Genomic DNA, 19,046 nt, shown 5'->3' with positions numbered 1-19,046 from the left:
CTATGCATATCAAACAAAATTTTAAGATTAGAATTAAATGACCATACAGCAGATCTCATTTAAACTGAGAAAGTAAAAGAAAAGAAGTAACTATTTTTGAAAAATATAACACAGTACAAGTAGTTTTGATCCTTGTTACCACTGGTCAACTCTTCATGTAGAGCAGGCAGCTTACTTCTATCACACATGCCTTTATTATACAAACTTTCCTTTACATCTGGTGTTGATATAGGAATTCAGATGTCATTGCTAACCAATGTGGAAGGGATAAGTAAGGAACTAGTGGAAAAAAATCTGAAGGCAGAAGTGTAGCTCAGTGTCTAGTCTCTTGCATTCACTGCTTTGGGAGAAAACAAACAGAAAAGAGAAAGAAGAAAGAAAGAAAAAAAGAAAAAGAAAGAAAGAAAGAAAAGAAAGAAGGGAGGTCATGGACAGCCCCTGGCTGCGTGCAGGCACCCCACAGAAGGGTGCTCTGTCCAGGCTGGAGGGAGTTTGTGATGTCAGTGGCCACTTCTTCCAATGTCAAACCATATCCAGCTGATGCCCTCCTGCCACCTCCCTCTCTACTTTTACAAATTGCCATGCTTCTTTTGCCCTTCTTTTCAAGTTGACCTTTGCTTCAGAAGACTCTAATTCCTTAACTACTACTCAGCCCAGCTGGTGGTCATCTTTCTGTCTGGCACAATAAGTTTGGAGCAAATGTCCCCTAAGACAATTTGGAGTATTTCACTCAACACAGATGGAATGAACTCACATTCCTCTCTTTCAGCTGTTGATGTCCATGGCATTTTGCAGTGGGAGATCCATGTGGTCATCCTTCCAAATCATTATTTAACAGAAGACAGGTTTGTGAAGTCAAGAACTGAATATTACTGTTAATGCTGTTCTGTGTCATTATGTGAAAAAAAAAAAAAAGCTCTTTGTTCTCCATATTCAACTATTGCCGTTCCTTCATCTGTTGCATTAGGCTAGTGAAAAGAACTTCCAGGTTCCCCAACCTAAGGATTTTTAGATCACAGAATGCCCTTCAGATCATGCCAAACCATAAAATGGGAAATGTTCTTATCTGCACTTAAAAACATACACGTAAAAGGCACAGGGTATAAATCCCCATTTGAGAAAAAAAGCTGCATTCCTGTTTGTTCAGGATTTTAGAATGACACATGAAGATACTGTTCTGAAATCTTCACAGAGTTCACAGAAAAAAAAAAATCTCTTAAGTGTTGTGTATTTCTGGACAAATAGTTACTCCTTGCCTGAATTTCTTGAAATGGCTTTGAACAAATATTTTGATCTGATATTCAGAGCATGAAAGAAAATATATCCTCATCAAGAAAAGACACATTTATAAATTCAGTTTGTGTCATGTGGGACTGACACTTTGCCACGATGATTAGTTTTTAAATTAAGAAAATTTGTTCTTGCCATTAATGAGAATCAGCAGAGAACTGTGGAGATAAAAAAAATCTTCATTTGTCTATCAGATATTCATTGACTGCAGTTTTACTCAGTCACCTTTTAGTACATTTGGAAAGAATTCAAAATCACAAAGATCAACCAGCTTTAGCTTGATGCTGCTAGAAGAGCTAAAATGTGTTTAGGCTCTGAATATTAATTACCATGCTGTTTTAAAGGTTACAACAGTCACTTTCTCCCAGGGAGGTCATAGTTCTGATTGAATAAAGGCTTAATTATAGAATATTATAGAACGTAGCAGCGAGCTGCAGCAACAAAGCCAGCAAGTGGGATATTCTTTCTTTGACAGTCCTAAAAAGATAATGGAGGCATGTGAAAAAGAGAAAAACACATCTGTTAAAAAAAATTGAGGCAATTATGGATTAATAGTCTGTTTGTTTTTTCCCCATTGGTATAAAAGAAAAAACAAGATGTTACTGCTATTCTAACTACTGTGCTTGCCATTATTAGAGATTTTTTTATGAGAAAGCCGTATCAAATGCTATTTAGCAATAAGGCTATAATTTGTATTACTGCAATTGAAACAACTGTTTTGTGAAAAATACAGGAACTCATCAGACACCTGCTGACATTCAATACCTATTAATAATTACTAATTAAATATGAAAAATATTCTTTTGGGTGCAAGGTAATACATTCCATTCAATCATGCCTAACCTTGCATGCAGAAATTTATGTCACCATAATGTAGGCCATATAGCATTCCATATTTAGAGTTTACTCTTTACGTGATCTTGCTTTTAAACCTTGAGGCTGGATTTTGCATCTTATTATAATAATTTTACCATAGAAACCATTACTGAAATACAGGTGTGAATGTCCAACACATCTGATTTCCTCTTCTTTTCTCTTGCCTTTCCTTCTCTTCCGCTTCCTCCTTGTTGTGAAACCCTTCCACCTTGTGAATTTTCATTCTTCCTACCACTGAAAAAATCACTACAGCCAGTACAAAGAGATCTGTCCCCCTTTGCCAAAGCATGTGAAATGTACCGCAAGGCCTTTTTTTTCCCTAGGGACCTTAGCTTTCCCTTGCAGTCCTTCCTAGGAGCATGAAGGTCTTGTCACAGCAGGCTAAGGTGGCTCAAAATTACAGACTGTCTCATCTCAAACTGCTCCAGGACTACAAATCTCCTGAGTCCTGAGGCCCTCTTCTGGCAAGTTAGTCTGAACTGATAATTAACCTGGAAACACCAGCCAAGTGATTTCCTTGTTTTGTTTTGATAAGCAGCTGTCAGCGGTGCTTAAATCAGTAATGTTCATCTGAAAACTTCCATATGCTGTAAGGTATTTCTAATAGACTTCTGACTTCCAGCTGTCTAACAGGAAAAGGTCTGTGGAAGTTAAAAAGAGGAGTGTGACTACATGGCTCGATGTGGTAATTTGGACATAGCACAAGGTCTTAACTGTGAATGATAGGCAGCGCAGATAACTGCAATGTTTCACCTCAGATGGTTTCAGAAAAACAAAATTAATCTCAGTCCTAGTCTTTCGGTCATTTTGTTCTCACTTGCAAGACAAGCAGCAAACGTGTCATGCTTTGTTTCTAAAATCTGATAACCACAGTACGGGAACAAAAAATAGCAGTGCAGCTTTCCCTGCAATTTCCAAGGAAAGAGACAAAACCTGATTTGTTCGGATAAAATCTTCCAACCAAAGGCTGAATTGCCGAGGATTTACCTGCTATCTTCCTAATAAATACCCTCTGTGAAACTGGAGTGTAATTTTTTCCTAGGCCTTTTTCCTGTTCCTTTTACTATTTTCTTCATCCTTCTATTTCTATTTCTGAATATGTCTATCCATATCACAAGTATAATAATTTAAAGAGCTATGTAGTTCACGACAATTCTGGTCCATGGAAAGGAGCATTTAAATTAATGAGCCTTGTTTTCAGTGGAAGACTGGGTATCTCACTTCTTTGCACAAAAATGATTTCCTAAGTTTTTGTACCTTACTCACATATAGTTATCAAATGTTTAAAAACTTCAGACTGTATTGCTGCATTGTTATAGAATTATTTCAAAAAGAAAATAATGTTTTTTCACAAACGTGACCTCTGCAGTAGGGAAAACCAAAGCAAAACCAAACAGAATACAAAATTAGTTCCACTGCCTGCTCTGGAGACATTTAACTAGGACCGTGACCTTTAAAAAAAAGAAGACAAAAAAAAGCCCAGAAGATGAAAACATGGGAAGATGTGTTGTGAATATGTGGATACCCTGTAGCTAACTCTGTATCTGGTGAACTAAAATTATCTTTTTTTGCCTTATAGGTTTTTTAAGTACTGGCGACCAAGCTGCAAAAGGCAATTATGGATTGCTTGACCAAATCCAAGCCTTACGGTGGATTGAAGAAAATATTGGATCTTTTGGAGGAGACCCAAAAAGAGTTACTATTTTTGGATCTGGGGCAGGAGCTTCCTGTGTCAGTCTCCTGACACTCTCTCACTATTCAGAAGGTAACAATCTTCTGAGCAAAGCACTTTTTTTTTTTTTTAAACATTATAGTGTAACAAAAATGGCCATATCAGGTAGGCTGAATTAGAATTAGATGAAGTCTGTAATTTTTGTAAAATACCTACTAGGGAGTATTCTGGATTTGTATTACTCAACATAAATATTTTTGTATTAAAAATTAAATGTTATTGTAGCAGAAATTTCATGCAACAAGTGCCATGAGCAATATACTTTTTCTAGCTTTATCAATAGTCTTCCTGGCTCTTCTATCAAAGAATTTGCCCTAATTAAAATGGAAAAGGGCAGTGACCTTTTTCATTTTTCACACACTCTTGTCTGCACTTCCAATATGTATTTAGATGCTTTCCTTACTCAGTAATAACATAACCTTATTAAAAAAATGTATTTAACTCCCCACAAGTACTGTGTGATCCCACACAGAGTTCTTAAGATTTTGGTAAGTGTTTGAGCTGTGGTATTTCTACACCTCACCCCCACACCTCACCCCCAACCCCCCCACCCAGGAATGTACAGTACCAGTACTGAACCATAAATATTCCTGATTATAAGACCAAATCTACAAAGTATTTGTAAAGGAAGACAAGACCAAAATATCTATTGTATTTGTAAGTCCATGCTACTTCTATCACATTAAAACAGACAGAAATCTATGGCAGAAGGCTAAGCCCTAGCAAGCAATTGTAGCAGGGCTACTGGTAAACACACCCTATTTGGAAATACATAGAATTATACCTGACAGTTTAGTCTGTTGCTACAAATAGGGTGCAGTGAATAACTGTTAAGTAAGCCATGCCAAAATCAAGCAGATGGAACTGTGAAAAACTTAACTAATCACATCACTGAAATTTTGTAGCATATGCAGTAAGTAATCATCATGAAGGTATATCCACCACAGCCCATTTTTCCCATAAATACTTCAAGGGCTTTAAACGGTTTTGTAGCTGTTGCTGTCTTTGACATTTCAAGAGCTTGACAGTAGAAAACACGTGCAGAAGAGGCCCAGGCACTTTAGTTTAAGTATAAAATACTGATCTTACCAGGAAAAAACAGATGAGGCAGATTCACCAGTAAGCTACAGTTGATTTTCAGTACTCTGGTGACACAAAGAAGCTCTTCAGACTTGGTCTTTCATCTCTCTTTATATTAGTACCTATAAAACAATCAGAAAGAACTATTGAATCTCGTCTTACTCTCTTTTGAAAAATGTAAATATAATTTAATCCAACATATAGGCAATGCTAACACACAGACACACACACAAATTAAGATGGTAAAGAAAAAATTATGTCAGAGTAGAAGACTCAAGCCTATTAAATTAATTTTAGCAGAGAAGATTTTTTCAAATTATATGATGCATGGCTTTTGTGAAGGAAATGATAGTGTGTAATTTTCATTTGACCTTTAAACTACTGAAAAGTGCATTTATGAGAGTCATTTACATGGTGAAGAAGATATGATTGTTTGTAGCTGCCATTCCTTTAAAGAAATTTTTACAGGACTACCACTGTGCTCAAGTCAGGGGACTGCCATTAAAGATGCAAGAAAACTGCAGTGCAAGCATGAGTTTTGTTCTCGAAAGAGTAACCTGAAACCTTCATGCTTTATGTGTGTAAGCATCAAGAACAAGAGATATTTTAATTAGTAGCCTATTAGAGATACTATAAAAAGGGAACAGTGAGTAGAATATCTGGAAATTGAATTGAAATTTAGGTATATGCATCCTTTAGTTATTGTATAATCAAAGCTTTCTTTGCTTAATGAGTAGTGCTTTTAATTATTTTTTAAAATTTTTTTAAATATATAATTGGATTTGCATTTAAACAATTTGCACCTGCAGGTTTGTTCCAAAAGGCAATCATACAGAGTGGAACAGCCCTGTCCAGCTGGGCAGTGAACTACCAGCCTGCCAAGTACACTCGGATATTGGCAGATAAAGTGGGCTGTGACATGCTGGATACCACTGATTTGGTTGAATGTCTTCGGAATAAGAATTACAAAGAACTAATTCAACAGACCATCACTCCAGCCACATACCACATTGCCTTTGGGCCCGTGATAGATGGAGATGTGATTCCAGATGACCCGCAGATTCTCATGGAGCAAGGGGAATTCCTTAACTATGATATAATGCTGGGTGTGAATCAAGGGGAAGGTTTAAAATTTGTTGATGGCATTGTTGACAATGAAGATGGTGTTTCCCCCAATGATTTTGACTTTTCCGTCTCCAATTTTGTGGACAATCTATACGGTTATCCAGAAGGGAAAGATACACTGCGAGAGACCATTAAATTCATGTACACTGACTGGGCAGACAAAGAAAACCCCGAAACAAGACGGAAAACTCTGGTCGCTCTTTTTACAGACCACCAGTGGGTTGCTCCAGCTGTTGCTACCGCTGACCTGCATGCTCAGTATGGATCTCCAACATATTTCTATGCATTTTATCACCATTGCCAAAGTGAAATGAAACCCAGCTGGGCTGATTCAGCTCATGGTGATGAAGTCCCTTATGTGTTTGGGATTCCTATGATTGGCCCCACAGAACTGTTCAACTGCAACTTTTCCAAGAATGATGTCATGCTCAGTGCAGTAGTTATGACGTACTGGACTAACTTCGCCAAAACTGGGTACGTTTGACCTCCAGCATTCCTTTCTGTTGATAACATACTTCTAAAATAGCCAGTATCCCATAGCAGTGGCTTCAAACCCTGATCTTGCAGCAGTATTATAGCACTATTTGCGTAAGAGAGAAGGTAACTGGGGCTTATTCATATTTAATAGATTTTTAATTAGTGTGTTCCCTCAAACTATTTTCTTTCAGTAGCTCAGTGAGAATAATAATGCACTGTATTTTTGATTCAAAAAATAGGGCAATTATTAAGACAAGGCATGTCTCAGAGAGAAGGCAGCTCACTTAGATACTGAAAAATCAGAGGCAACATGTCTGCTACTTGAAGAAGGAACTGTCAGGCAGATAGCATTTATCTGCTACAAAAGAAAGGAAGTTCTTGTTTTTAGCGACCTTCACAGGGATGGGGATTCAGGGAGGAATTGGAACAGAAAGGCAGATGCTGGAAAGATTTTTCCCTCTGAGGGCTATAATGGCAATAGTAAGTACTTGAATGGAATGAAGAAGAGATTCAGATACAAATTTTGCTTTGAGAAGGTTAAAAATTCTGCTAACAAAATAAAGTAAATACATCAATGTTTTGCTGAAAGAGTTGTAAACATCAAGGAAAGAACCCTCAAAGCAGCTTAATCTGCGAGTGCTATTAATAATTTCTGTCCTCTTCCTATAGCTTCCTATAAAGACTATTGCAGTGTTTCACCTGAGCAGCAAGGGCTTTTTTGTTAACCTTGAGTCTTTGCTACTGAATTAAAACAAAGATACTTGTGGCACAAAGGGGCTGTAAATCTTTCCAATGAATGTTTAATGGCAGGATTGGGCTCTGGAAACTGCAGCTTTACTGCACTGCAGTGAATGGTATGCAGCTATATAAGAAAAATTCAGAGATGCCTAGTGTGAAACACACAGGTTTCAGCATCTCTTGCAGCCTTTAATGAATCCAAATGATGTTCAAGGGAGAGAGATTTTCCAGTCTTAACAAAAACGTGGCGCATGTATTGAGTAAAAAATAAATGCTCGGGTCAATTTACAAGGCAAAAAGAAAGCTTTTCTTGCACTGCATTTTAGACAAACAGGTACTTTTGCATGCAGAAATCCCATAGTACTGCAACAATAGCGAATGAACTGTGGAATATTTAGATGTATTTGGCAACAAGAAGTCATCAATATTGGGATGGGCAAACTTCAGGATGAAAGCTTGGTTTATGGACAGAGAATGCCGCATGCTAGCTGTACCACACACTCAGAAAGACGATTATACCATCCGTCTGTCTTTATTTTTATGGATGAAGTGCCACGTATACATAGAGGACTTCAGATCCTCACAAATATACGTCATTGGAATTATTATGGAGATGCAAGATCTCCACAGTCTTACTATTATTTTCAATTCCTTTATGACTATTTCTGTAGTCGTATTTAAACAATTTTTTGAGGCTGACAGGAACTTCTCACAGCCCCAGCTGCCGCCATTACTCACAATTGCAAGCACTTTCCAGCTGTTGCTACTTGAAAGCTAATTTCAGCAGGCTATACATGCCATCACACAGTTCTCTGGTTATGAACCTATTGTCATATTACACCTAAAGGCACAACAGGTGCTTTGGGAGAGCCATTAGTCATTTCTGAAACTTCCCCATTGCTGATGAGAGAGGCATGGGGGTATATCTTCTGTTACAAACTTGCCCCTTTATAGACAGTCTGAAAGATTTGTCATTAAAAATGGCCTCTAGCTATTTTTCAGTTTTCACAAGGAAAGAAAAAGAGCAACCGAAGATGCATTACCTTGCTGGTTTTTTTCTTCATTTATAAGACCAAAGTTTAATTGTTCTGGATAGTACAAAAGAATACTTGGAGGAAAATAGTATTTTAAGATTACATTTGCTCTGCACCTTTGGTGCCTCCAATGGAAAAGGGAAAGTTGTAGCACCTCAAGTCTAGAGCAACAGGGGACGTATCTGGGGTAACCATTTCCCTCTCTACCCTCCCACATGCAATCTGGAATCCATGTGCCCACTCAGGTCTTCCAACTCTCAAAAAGATTGATATGGTTCAAGACTGTGTTGTTGGGTGTTTTGTTCTGGTTTTTTCCATCCTTTGTTTTTAATTGATCATTTCCCATACTTATTCTGACAGAACTTATCTTTCTTTGTGTTTGTACCCATGGCAACACATATGAAAAATCTGTTAACTGCAAGATTTTATTAGTACACGTTTCCCTGTAAACGAGCCTTGACCATTAAAACTACAGATTTATTTATTTAATTTTAATGTCTCTGAGACTTTTCCAGTCTTGATGACTCTCCCGCAGAGGTTGCATCCAGGCACTTATTGTATAATTACGGATGAGGTGGTGCATTGCTCTGATGGACTGTGCTGGGCTTTTAACTGACATGTCAACCGCTGCTAAAAAACACACATGGTTTGATGGGCCTACTGCCACAGCTGGGTTTGGAGGGCAGGTCAATCCTATAAAATCACTAGGTGTCAAAGACACAGCACAAGGCACAGTGCTTTTATTGCATTTTGCTTTGAAGTCAGTTACTGAAGCTAGCAAATAGGAGGTGACAATTAAAGTGACAGTTGAGTGGTAAATGGATCATGCTTGAAATGAATACCTGGAAGCTGCGTTTTGCTAATCCTCCATTTCCTACTTGCTATGACTTTTTCTTTTTTTTTTTTGCATTAACAGTTGTTTTTGCCTTTTCAAAACTATGTTTCTAACATACCTGAGAAAGAAGAAAGCAATTTGTTACAGAGTAGGTGGGAGAAACTACATTTAGGATACAAAAATGACATGAAAGTACGGATTTTGATTCCACTATGTGCAAAATTGTGTGTGAGAGCTTCATTAAGAAGTACACATTAAAGTTTCAGTCTGCTGCCAGTAGCACTATCCTAACTATAATGGTAATTTTATATGCTCAAATGTTCTGTTAGTTAGGGCCATGTTACATCCTTCGCAGATACGTCAGCAGGGGAAGAGTGAACAACATGAGGGGATGTATGCCAGTCCTTCACAGATACTCTGCCAGCTACATTCTTGTGAAGGATTTGTAATTTCATAGAGTAGATACAAAGCCATGCTCTCATCAGAGGCATCTTCCGGGTTTCTAAAAATTACCCTCCTTTGAGGAGTTACAGTGCTCTATTTTTGCTCCCATTCATCCAGCTCTCCCAGATTGGTGATGGGAAAAATAAAGGCTTAAAGGATGTATCCTTGTTTTCTCTGTAATTCAGATAAATACTCCTGAATTATTTTACTACCATTGATTCTGAAGCAAAAGCCTCACTGAGCTATTAAGGATGTCTATGTTTTATATTCAGTTTGGCTTTCTAATGGAAGACACAATTAAACTTACAATGATTAAAGTGTATTTTCAAATCAATTCTCTGTGAACTCCTTTATGAGGCTATTTCATTTCTTTCTGATGTTTTTGTCTGAAGAAATAACTGTCTCCAATGGCCAATCTGTGTTAGTCAAACAAAACAGTGTACTCCTGGTTTGCTTTCCTTAGTAGTTAGTTATAATGTCTGACTGGGAGCATGGCAACAGTGGGACCTGGTGATAAGTGAACAAAGGAAGCAAGGGCAATTATGCTTATGTACCAGTGCTTCAGGCAGGAATGGCTGTACCATTGTTAATATTGTGACAATATGAAAAATCAGTGGAAGCATGAAGAAATGCCACACAGTTTTTCTCTCTTTTTTTTTTTCCATATGGAGAAAAGAGGACTGCTGAAAGAAAATAAATGATCAAGGGGCCTTTCAGTGCCTTGGAGACAGACTCAGTATGTAACTGTTAAGACACTTTGCTCTCCAATGAAGTTAGAGAATGACACAAAAGAATAAAATACTTCAAGTGCATTAACTTAACAGTTTCATTGTCCTGAGTGATAGTTAATGTTGTTGCAGAAGTAGTTAAAAGATGAATGATATTTGAACCTGTTATATGGAATTCAGGATAAGAGAAGGCTTCGTAAGATTTGCCATCATTCTTCCTGTGCCAGTATCGCCAGATATGAAATACTCAGTTCCCTCATTTGCCCTCCAGGTCAGCTACTAATTCACCTTGTGAACAGGAGTGTGTGTTGCTCTTCAGTCAGCACGCACTGCAGATGCATTTACTTTATATCACCTGAGAAAAAAATCAATAAACAGTGACATGTTAAATTGAGCAAAATCAGTGCAGACTGAAAGTGGGAAAAAAAAAGTGATAAGTGAAATCAGATGATTCTGCACATTAATAAAATAATACCTTAGATAAGACAAGAAAGACCTCAGATAAGACGAGAAAGACCGTATGGTCTTCTATCATATGGAAGGCAAGTTCAGGTATTTCATGATGGGGATATTTTTTGATGGAGAAGCTGTTTAAATTGAATTCTAAAGGTGGTGAAAATAAATAATCAGAGAGCAAAATGAACAACAAGAATCATCAATTTTGTTCTAGCAAAAGGATGAAGAAAAAAAAAAAAACCTCCCTGCCAACTAGTAGGATTGGGAAACAAGTTATCTAGTTCCTATGAGAGCCATTACTGGAAGAAGTACAGAACTGAAAATATATTATTCAGATTATATTTTTATCACCATGATTGCAGCGGCTTTTTAAAGGAAGCAGCCTTTTGTTCTGTAATTACATACTTGAGCCTCAGGAATGTCCAGAAACACAAAGGTGATGTAAGAAGCAAAAAAAAGCAAAAGGAAATTTGAAGTTAAAGATCAAAAGTTTTGTCAAACAGCTGATTCAATAGGAGAAATGATTGTATGTACATCTGTATTTTATGCTTATCTATAATACTGGAAAAGTGTTCATAATAGGATAAACTGCCCAACTTCCCAAGAAAAAGACTTAACATGTCATAAGTTGTAACCTTATGATTTTATGAATTGTTTCCAGTGTACATAGAAGGAAGGCCAAGGAAAGTAAAAATCCTCTCACTTATATCCACTGAATATTTTTGGTAAATTATCATTAGTCTGTATGCATGTATTATTAATTCCTCTATTTATGACTACACTTAGTTATTCCATTTTCTTGTGAAAAAAAATAATTTTAGATACCTATCTTCCAAATTTGGAGAGAATATTCAGACCATTTATTCAGTTATTAAGTGATCAACCCTAGAGTTGATGTCAATGGTAAAGTGCTGATACCCTCAGCAAAAAAATTACTTGTCAGTAGGGCTGGCTGAATTTTTTTCTGTTTCTTGTTTCAATGGGCAGCTTCATGCCCACACACAGCCGTGTAAACAAATCCTGAAATACAACACTAGCCTTATATAATGTAATTTTCTTTCTTGTGTTTGGAGGAGATGGCAACATAAGTGGCTATTCCTAATAGATATAGTTAAAAAGGAAAGATGGAAGTAGAAAATGGAAGAGAGGGAAAGGGAGGTTGATATTTACTGGTTTTGTAGGCTGTTTGTAGGGGAAGGGAATGCTAATTTAAAAAATGTTTAGTTGCTAAAATCATCATCTGCTGTCATTTTTATAAGGCCATTAAAAAAAAAAAAAAAGAATAAAAAAAAGTGCATGTCCAGCTTGGCTCATTGAAATGAGTGCTCAGATTCTTCATCTCCTTTACTGTGTATCAAGTGCAACTCATTTACATGAGCTAGCTGAATTTATATGTCTTTTGTAGGACCCTTCCCAGAGCCTTTTGTGCTGTGAATCAGAACATCAAGTGGGGAGAACACAAGATGGATTTTGTGCTGTAACTCTTGCATGATTTGAGTTTCTGGCAAGAAAAATGTTTTGCATTTTGATAATCCTGCTGATTTTCTGTTTGGTTTAGAATTTATGTGTTGAACCCCAAATTACTGTAGTAGTAGATATATTGAATTGGGCCAATATCTTCTCCTCTGGATTTACCAAATCTTTCAGTCTGTTCTTTCAGAACAAAAGAAATACTTTTCTTTCTTTCTTGAATGCATGTTACAGTCCCTCAAAGGAGCAGCATACATCTGCTGCTGTACTGCTTGGAAGTAGATATTAGTCCTCTAGCTTCAACTAGGATGAACAATTACTAAGCAATTACCTTTTGTTCAGAATTAACATAATTTGGCTAACTGTTTCTACATAAAATGAAAAATAAATAAATAGGTAGGTAGGTAGGTAGGTAGGTAGATAGATAGATAGATAGATAGATAGATAGATAGATAGATAGATAAATGAAATAACCACTGTTCCGGAACCTCTAGTTTATTTCTTATTGAGATGGGAAAGATTTGAGAGTGTATAATATAAAGAGAAAAAAAAAACCCAAAACACTCAAAAACCCCCCAAACACCTAAACCCACAAACATAAGGAAGACAAAGTACCAAAATTATATATAAAAAGAATTCTTCCTTTCACTCAAAAAAAGGCAAGATAAATTCTTCCAGGTAAACAGATGCATACAGGAATTATGATATTACTAAAGTCAAATTACCAGTCTTGTTTAAGAACTAAGGAATAGCTCTTTATGAACAGCAAAGGAATGCTACACTAGGCAATCAATTATGTTCATGAGCCTTTGAAAATGGAAAAAGAAAAAAAATAAGGTGCTTTAAAATCTGTAGCGGTGGGTCTTGGTATTCCCGTAACACACATAACAGTATATTGGAAATAAAGGAAAATATTGGAATTATTTTCAGAGGAAATAAACTAATGCATATGGGAATGGAAAAGAGAATGGAAGGTTCTCAGAGTAATGCACAGAAAATGAATCATGTACTCTTAGTATAATATATCACAAAATCCCAGAAAATATGCTTTGCTGCACAAGAATATTCAAACTCATGCACAACAGAATATTAAACTCACTATTAGAAATTTTAAATTTCTGTATTTTTTCATGCCAAGAGGAAGTATATTTATGTAAGGTTTACCAAAATTATAAGGATACATAGACATTAACCACACTTTGTGCCATTGGTTTGTCTTTATTCTGAACCTGTAAAAAGAAAAGAAAAAATAAGTGATGGGAAAAGCATAATTTCAATTAAATCTTTGGGTTACCAATTTTGAAATTATCTCTGAGTAGTGTACTACTCTTATGTCTACTACTACTTAACTGCTATAAAACGTGTTGATCTCAGCTAATATATTTCTCATCCCTACAAACTGGGACAGAATTAGGGCTCACTGTCCTGTGGCCATTAAATGTAGTAATTTAGTAACAATGAACACATGGAACTTTCAAATAGTAATCTCCTGATGCAAACGATGGAAAGATTTGTGACATACAAATACTTCAAAGACTTTTCTCTAAAGTAGATATTTGAACAAAGGGGGACTAATAGCTCAGTAAAAGAACACGAAGAGAAATAGTTCCCAGTAACGCGTATTAGCCCTGCTACTTCATGTTTTGAATTTTTTTATGTAATATACACAGCTGGTATAAATTCTTAAGGTCACACGGACTTCCAACATTGCCATAGGAATTAGATGCCCTTATTTACTATTTACAGCAGTGGAAGTAGTGGTACCTTAAATGAGGAAGTTAATGTCAAACCTTGAGAAGAGCTGTACCTACACCTTTACTATGGGGAAAGGTAGTTAGTACATCTCTAAGACAGCTTTGGAGTATGATACTGAATCACAGAACTTCAGATGAGGTTTTGGGAGCTGAAACACAAGCCCTTCTCTGTTTTCGTGTAAAAAAGTATTATAGTGTCTGAGATGCACTGTACAGTAAGTAATTTTTCTTTTGTTTATTTATTAACACCTGTTCTTAAGCTTGGAAGGTTTTTTTAGCTTCTGTTAATTATTGGATAAACCATTAAATAAAGGATGGAAGGTTGGGGTTTTTTTGCTTTTGGTTTTGGTTTTGGTTTTTTAATGACTATAATATTGCCTGTTTTTATTTTTGTAGAGATCCAAACCAGCCTGTTCCACAGGACACAAAGTTCATCCACACAAAACCCAACCGCTTTGAAGAAGTGGCCTGGTCCAAATACAATCCTAAAGACCAGCTTTATCTGCATATTGGCCTGAAACCCCGAGTTCGTGATCACTACCGAGCAACAAAAGTTGCTTTCTGGTTGGAGCTCGTACCGCACCTTCACAACCTGAATGAAATATTTCAGTATGTTTCCACAACAACTAAAGTCCCCCCTCCTGACATGACATCATTTCCTTATGTGACACGACGTTCTCCTGGTAAATTGTGGCCAGCCACAAAACGCCCAGCAATGACACCTGCCAACAATCCGAAACATTCAAAAGACACCCATAAAACAGCTCCGGAGGATACAACAGTTCTGATAGAAAACAAGCGAGATTACTCCACGGAGCTGAGCGTCACCATTGCTGTGGGGGCATCCTTGCTGTTCCTCAATATTTTAGCTTTTGCTGCGCTGTATTACAAGAAGGACAAGCGGCGTCATGAGACTCACAGGCGCCCTAGCCCCCAGAGGAACACAACCAACGATATTGCACACATACAAAATGAAGAGATTATGTCATTGCAGATGAAACAGCTAGAACATGACCATGAGTGTGAATCATTGCAGGCCCATGACACACTGAGACTAACCTGTCCGCCTGACTACACACTTACTTTGAGAAGGTCCCCAGACGACATCCCGCTAATGACACCCAACACCATAACCATGATTCCAAATACATTAACAGGAATGCAGCCTTTGCATACTTTCAACACCTTCAGTGGAGGACAAAACAGTACAAATTTGCCCCATGGACATTCAACCACTAGGGTATAGCTCAGCCCTTCCCCCTCTACCCTCACAAGCCACTTCGAAGAAAGAAAAAACAAAAAACAAAAAACAAAAAACAAAAAAAAAGAAGAGGAAAAAGTTACAATACCATCCATTGAACACCTTGCCAAAATCTAAAGTAAATACAAGTAAAAGAGAAGGACAGTCGTTATTTTCATACTGATCCTTCCCACAGAAACTCTCTGATGTTAAAGATCAACTACAAACCCTGTGAAATGTGAAAGGTGTACATTGCTGTTATGATACTGCTTTAAGAGCTCAGCCACTTTGATTGAAAGTTGAAGCCAGAAGAAGGCACTTAAAAGGATGTTTTGTGTGTAACAAGCAAAGCAGAGTCTTCTGGAACACAGAGCCAGTGACTGTACAGGTGTTTTGGCTTTTTTTTTTTAATAAATAAAATAATTAAAAAAATTCTTTATGTGCCATAACATGAATGGCCCTTGTTAAAACAAAGACATCACCATGGGCTTTTACCCAGCATATGAAGCTGTAATCCAGATGGGGGAAATAGAATTTTATTATTAAAAACAAAAATGAAAAAAAAAGAGGAGGACTGACTATGCAGTAAAATACGTATAGTTCTGTGCAAAGAGATGACTTGCCAGCCTGAACTATATTTAAAGATACTTTGTAAAAATGTACATAGCTGTGAGTTTAAAAACAACAAAAAAGCAGCTTTTATTGATGTTTTCAGTTTGAAAAGAGCTTTTAGAAAGATTGTGCATTCTGTTGTGACCTATGTGTATATACATTAGTCATATCACCTCTGTTTCCTCCAAACTCAAAGGAGGAATTTCTTCTTGATTATTAGTGGTAAACAAAAAACATGAGTTTTTTCTAACATGTTTCATTTATATGAGGCCATGGTGTCATGCAGAGGATACAGTTGTCTGTGTGACCTGCATATTTTCTCTTACAGGTTACACTAGTGCATGTTAAAGTATTCATAGGAGATTGTTGTTCTTTTCTGAAACTTTTTTTCTATAATTTAATTTTGTGTTAGCCTTTGTTAAATTGCAATACAGCAATTGATTGGAAAATGGAGAAAAAAAAACACAAAAGAAAATAATTACTATTTTAAGCTTGTTGAACTGAACCAAGAAACATCCAATAATATATACTCAGAGTCCAGTTTGTAGTTCTTGGTTATTGTGATACATTAAGACGAGTTTTGTGCCCTGACAAAAGCAAAGAAAGCCTGTGTTTTGGTCAGCCTTTTCTAAGGAAAACTAGCTCTATATTCACCAGCAGTTGCAGTGGAATCTCAGTTGAGATCTTAGCTTTTCTAAATGAAATAAAACCACAGTTTGAAAGTGGGGAAATGGTGGGTTGGTTGGCTGGCTGTTTTTTAAAGTGTTCAGAAATGATCAATGTGTAAAGAATTTCTCTGCCTAGTATCCTGTATTGTTCTTGAGAACGTACCTGTCAGAAGATACTTTTTTTGCTGATTTATTACACAGCAGTCCCATAGTGAACATTATGGAGAGAGAAGCAGAGCTGTCATCAGCTGTTCTGCATCTGAATAAAACTGAAAATCCCAGAAAGCATCACTCTCAGGAAGGGCAAAATTATTAGTGGATTATTCCCTTCTGCCCTTCCTTCACTAGGAAATAAGGGGCCAAGCAGAGCTATTATACAAAAGAACTTAGCAGTTTGATTCAAACAACTGATTTGAATGCGAAAAGCTAGAAATAAGTTCTCACAGATGAAGATTGCTTTATATTTTGTCTTTGAAAGTTACTCCATCATCGAGAGATAGTAACCAAAGATATTTGAACAAATTGGTCTGCACTTGAAGGTGATTATCCCAGATGTATTTTTTATTATTAATTCACAACTAAGCTGCATCAATATCATCTGTCCCATAAGTATCTAACACAAGATGCCTTGCACCTCTTCTTGTTTTCTATACTTTTTGTTTTCTAATAAAATGTCTTTCAATAGTCACCCCTACAAATAAAATCAAAGACAAGGTGATTCACTGAGGTCTCTTCATCTGCACAATTCCTTGTTGTAGCAGGCAGTAAAACAGATTCTGAAGGAAAGAAATAATAAGGAATTTAACGACATGATAAAAATGCAACATGTGGCTAATATAATCCTTTATCTGTAATAAACATGCTATAAACCTGACCTGGATACTCAGGTTGGAATGCCATGAAGCAACAACCCCAAAGTAAAACTAGTATCAAATGGAAAACCATTTTTTTTTCACTGATCCATCACATAAAGTTGATTAATGCTGACTCTATACCAGGCCATTTCCACCACCTATGTAATGCCTCAGCTGAGATGCAGCAGTTCACAACTCTTAAAAAAAGGTTAAAAAAAGAAAAAAAAAAAGAAAAAAAAACAAAAAAAGTAAAAAAAGGTAATGATGCTTGGCATCATAATCAGTTGGGTATGTTTGTAATGTGAATTACAGTATTTGTTTAGTACTTCCAATTGTCTTCTGCTAGCAATATGTACAGTACTGTGTCAAGCTTGTGACATTTGGGTGAAGAAAAAGTTCCTATAAGTGAATGATTTTAGCTTTTAAAAGTAAATACAATCAAGTTGATTTAATAATTTGATACATCTGGACTGATGTATGATTTATAGAGGGAACAGATTTATAGGGTCTTCATAGAATTCTATAATAATGATATCAAAATATACTTTGCAAACTGTAAAAGAAAAACAAAAGTACTTTCCCAGGCTTATATTCTTGACCTTAAGAGGCACGCAGGGTTTAATGGTTTCTTCTGTTATTGTTTTGCAATTTTTTGGTTTTTGCCTTAAGTAATGATAGAAGATATATATGGCTGGACACATATGTATAAACTTTTCAGCAGCATTTTTAATAATAAAATATCACACTATTTTCTAATGCTTTGTGCAAAGAATATGTGTTCATCCTTTTGTGTAGAAAGTCTTTCAGAGGTGTGTTTTCTGCCCCATCTCCATTTCGTTATCTAATGTAAACAATGCCTTGATACACAGTACAAAAATACTAAAGTAGCAGAAGTTGCACTTTTAAGTTAGCATTGAGTTTTCATGGCTTTTGTAGTTCTATAAGCCCCCCAGTAAAGGGAAAGAAACTCAAACAATGAAGATATAAGAGAATAAGCTCCGTGTATTTATTACCTGTATGCACTGCAACTCCCATTGAAGCAATGGTTTAATTGTTCTGTTAGTATTTTCCGTAGCACTGAAAAAAAGCTTAAGTAAGCAGCTTCCCATATTATTGTATAGCTCAGCAGCTGAAAAATATATCTTCCAAATTAGAGTTCACAATAATTCAGATAAATCTAATACATCCAGCCTCCACATATATACTTTCATTTTATATGTAACATTTAGATGAACAATGAGTTTTGATAGAAAAAATATGTAGGAGTAGCAATATAAGTTACTCATATATATTTAAGGGATTTACATATATTGCAGGTATGTTAATATCATTCTTCCTTCAAAAGCTGAGTAAGTAAATATAGTTTGTTCTTTTATGCTGTTAAATTCCATTTATCAACCAGGTTTCCTTTCACTGGAAAAGTACATAGACATTTTAGTAATTTGGGTTCAGTATTGTTTGCTTTCTGTAACTATTCTGCTGAATAGAAGTACTAACAATAACATTTGATGAATTTTTAGCATATTATTGAAGAGTATTTGCAAAAAGCAAATTCCTAATTATTCATATCAGATTTTTGATATGAAGAATCAAGCTTCTGAGATAGAAACATATTATGTGCCTACTAACCTAA

At 36.2% G+C, this 19,046-nt stretch overlaps 1 protein-coding gene across 3 annotated transcripts in view; it reads left to right on the top strand.

Annotated features, from left to right (window-relative positions):
• The window catches only part of NLGN4X (neuroligin 4 X-linked), a 127,658-nt gene extending 112,373 nt beyond the window's left edge, over nt 1–15,285 (top strand). For all 3 annotated transcript variants that reach the window (XM_059817002.1, XM_059816995.1, XM_059817010.1), the window contains 3 exons: nt 3,746–3,931; nt 5,788–6,577; nt 14,436–15,285. In XM_059817002.1, the coding sequence (XP_059672985.1) occupies nt 3,746–3,931; nt 5,788–6,577; nt 14,436–15,285 (1,826 nt within the window). The remainder of the gene's footprint in view (nt 1–3,745; nt 3,932–5,787; nt 6,578–14,435) is intronic.
• Nucleotides 15,286–19,046: the final 3,761 nt, after the last annotated feature.

The sequence above is a fragment of the Gavia stellata genome, chromosome 1, assembly GCF_030936135.1.
Source record: "Gavia stellata isolate bGavSte3 chromosome 1, bGavSte3.hap2, whole genome shotgun sequence".
Classification (NCBI taxonomy): domain Eukaryota; kingdom Metazoa; phylum Chordata; class Aves; order Gaviiformes; family Gaviidae; genus Gavia; species Gavia stellata.
The sequence above is the reverse complement of the archived record's forward strand: the minus strand, read 5'-3'. Positions and strand labels throughout refer to the sequence as shown.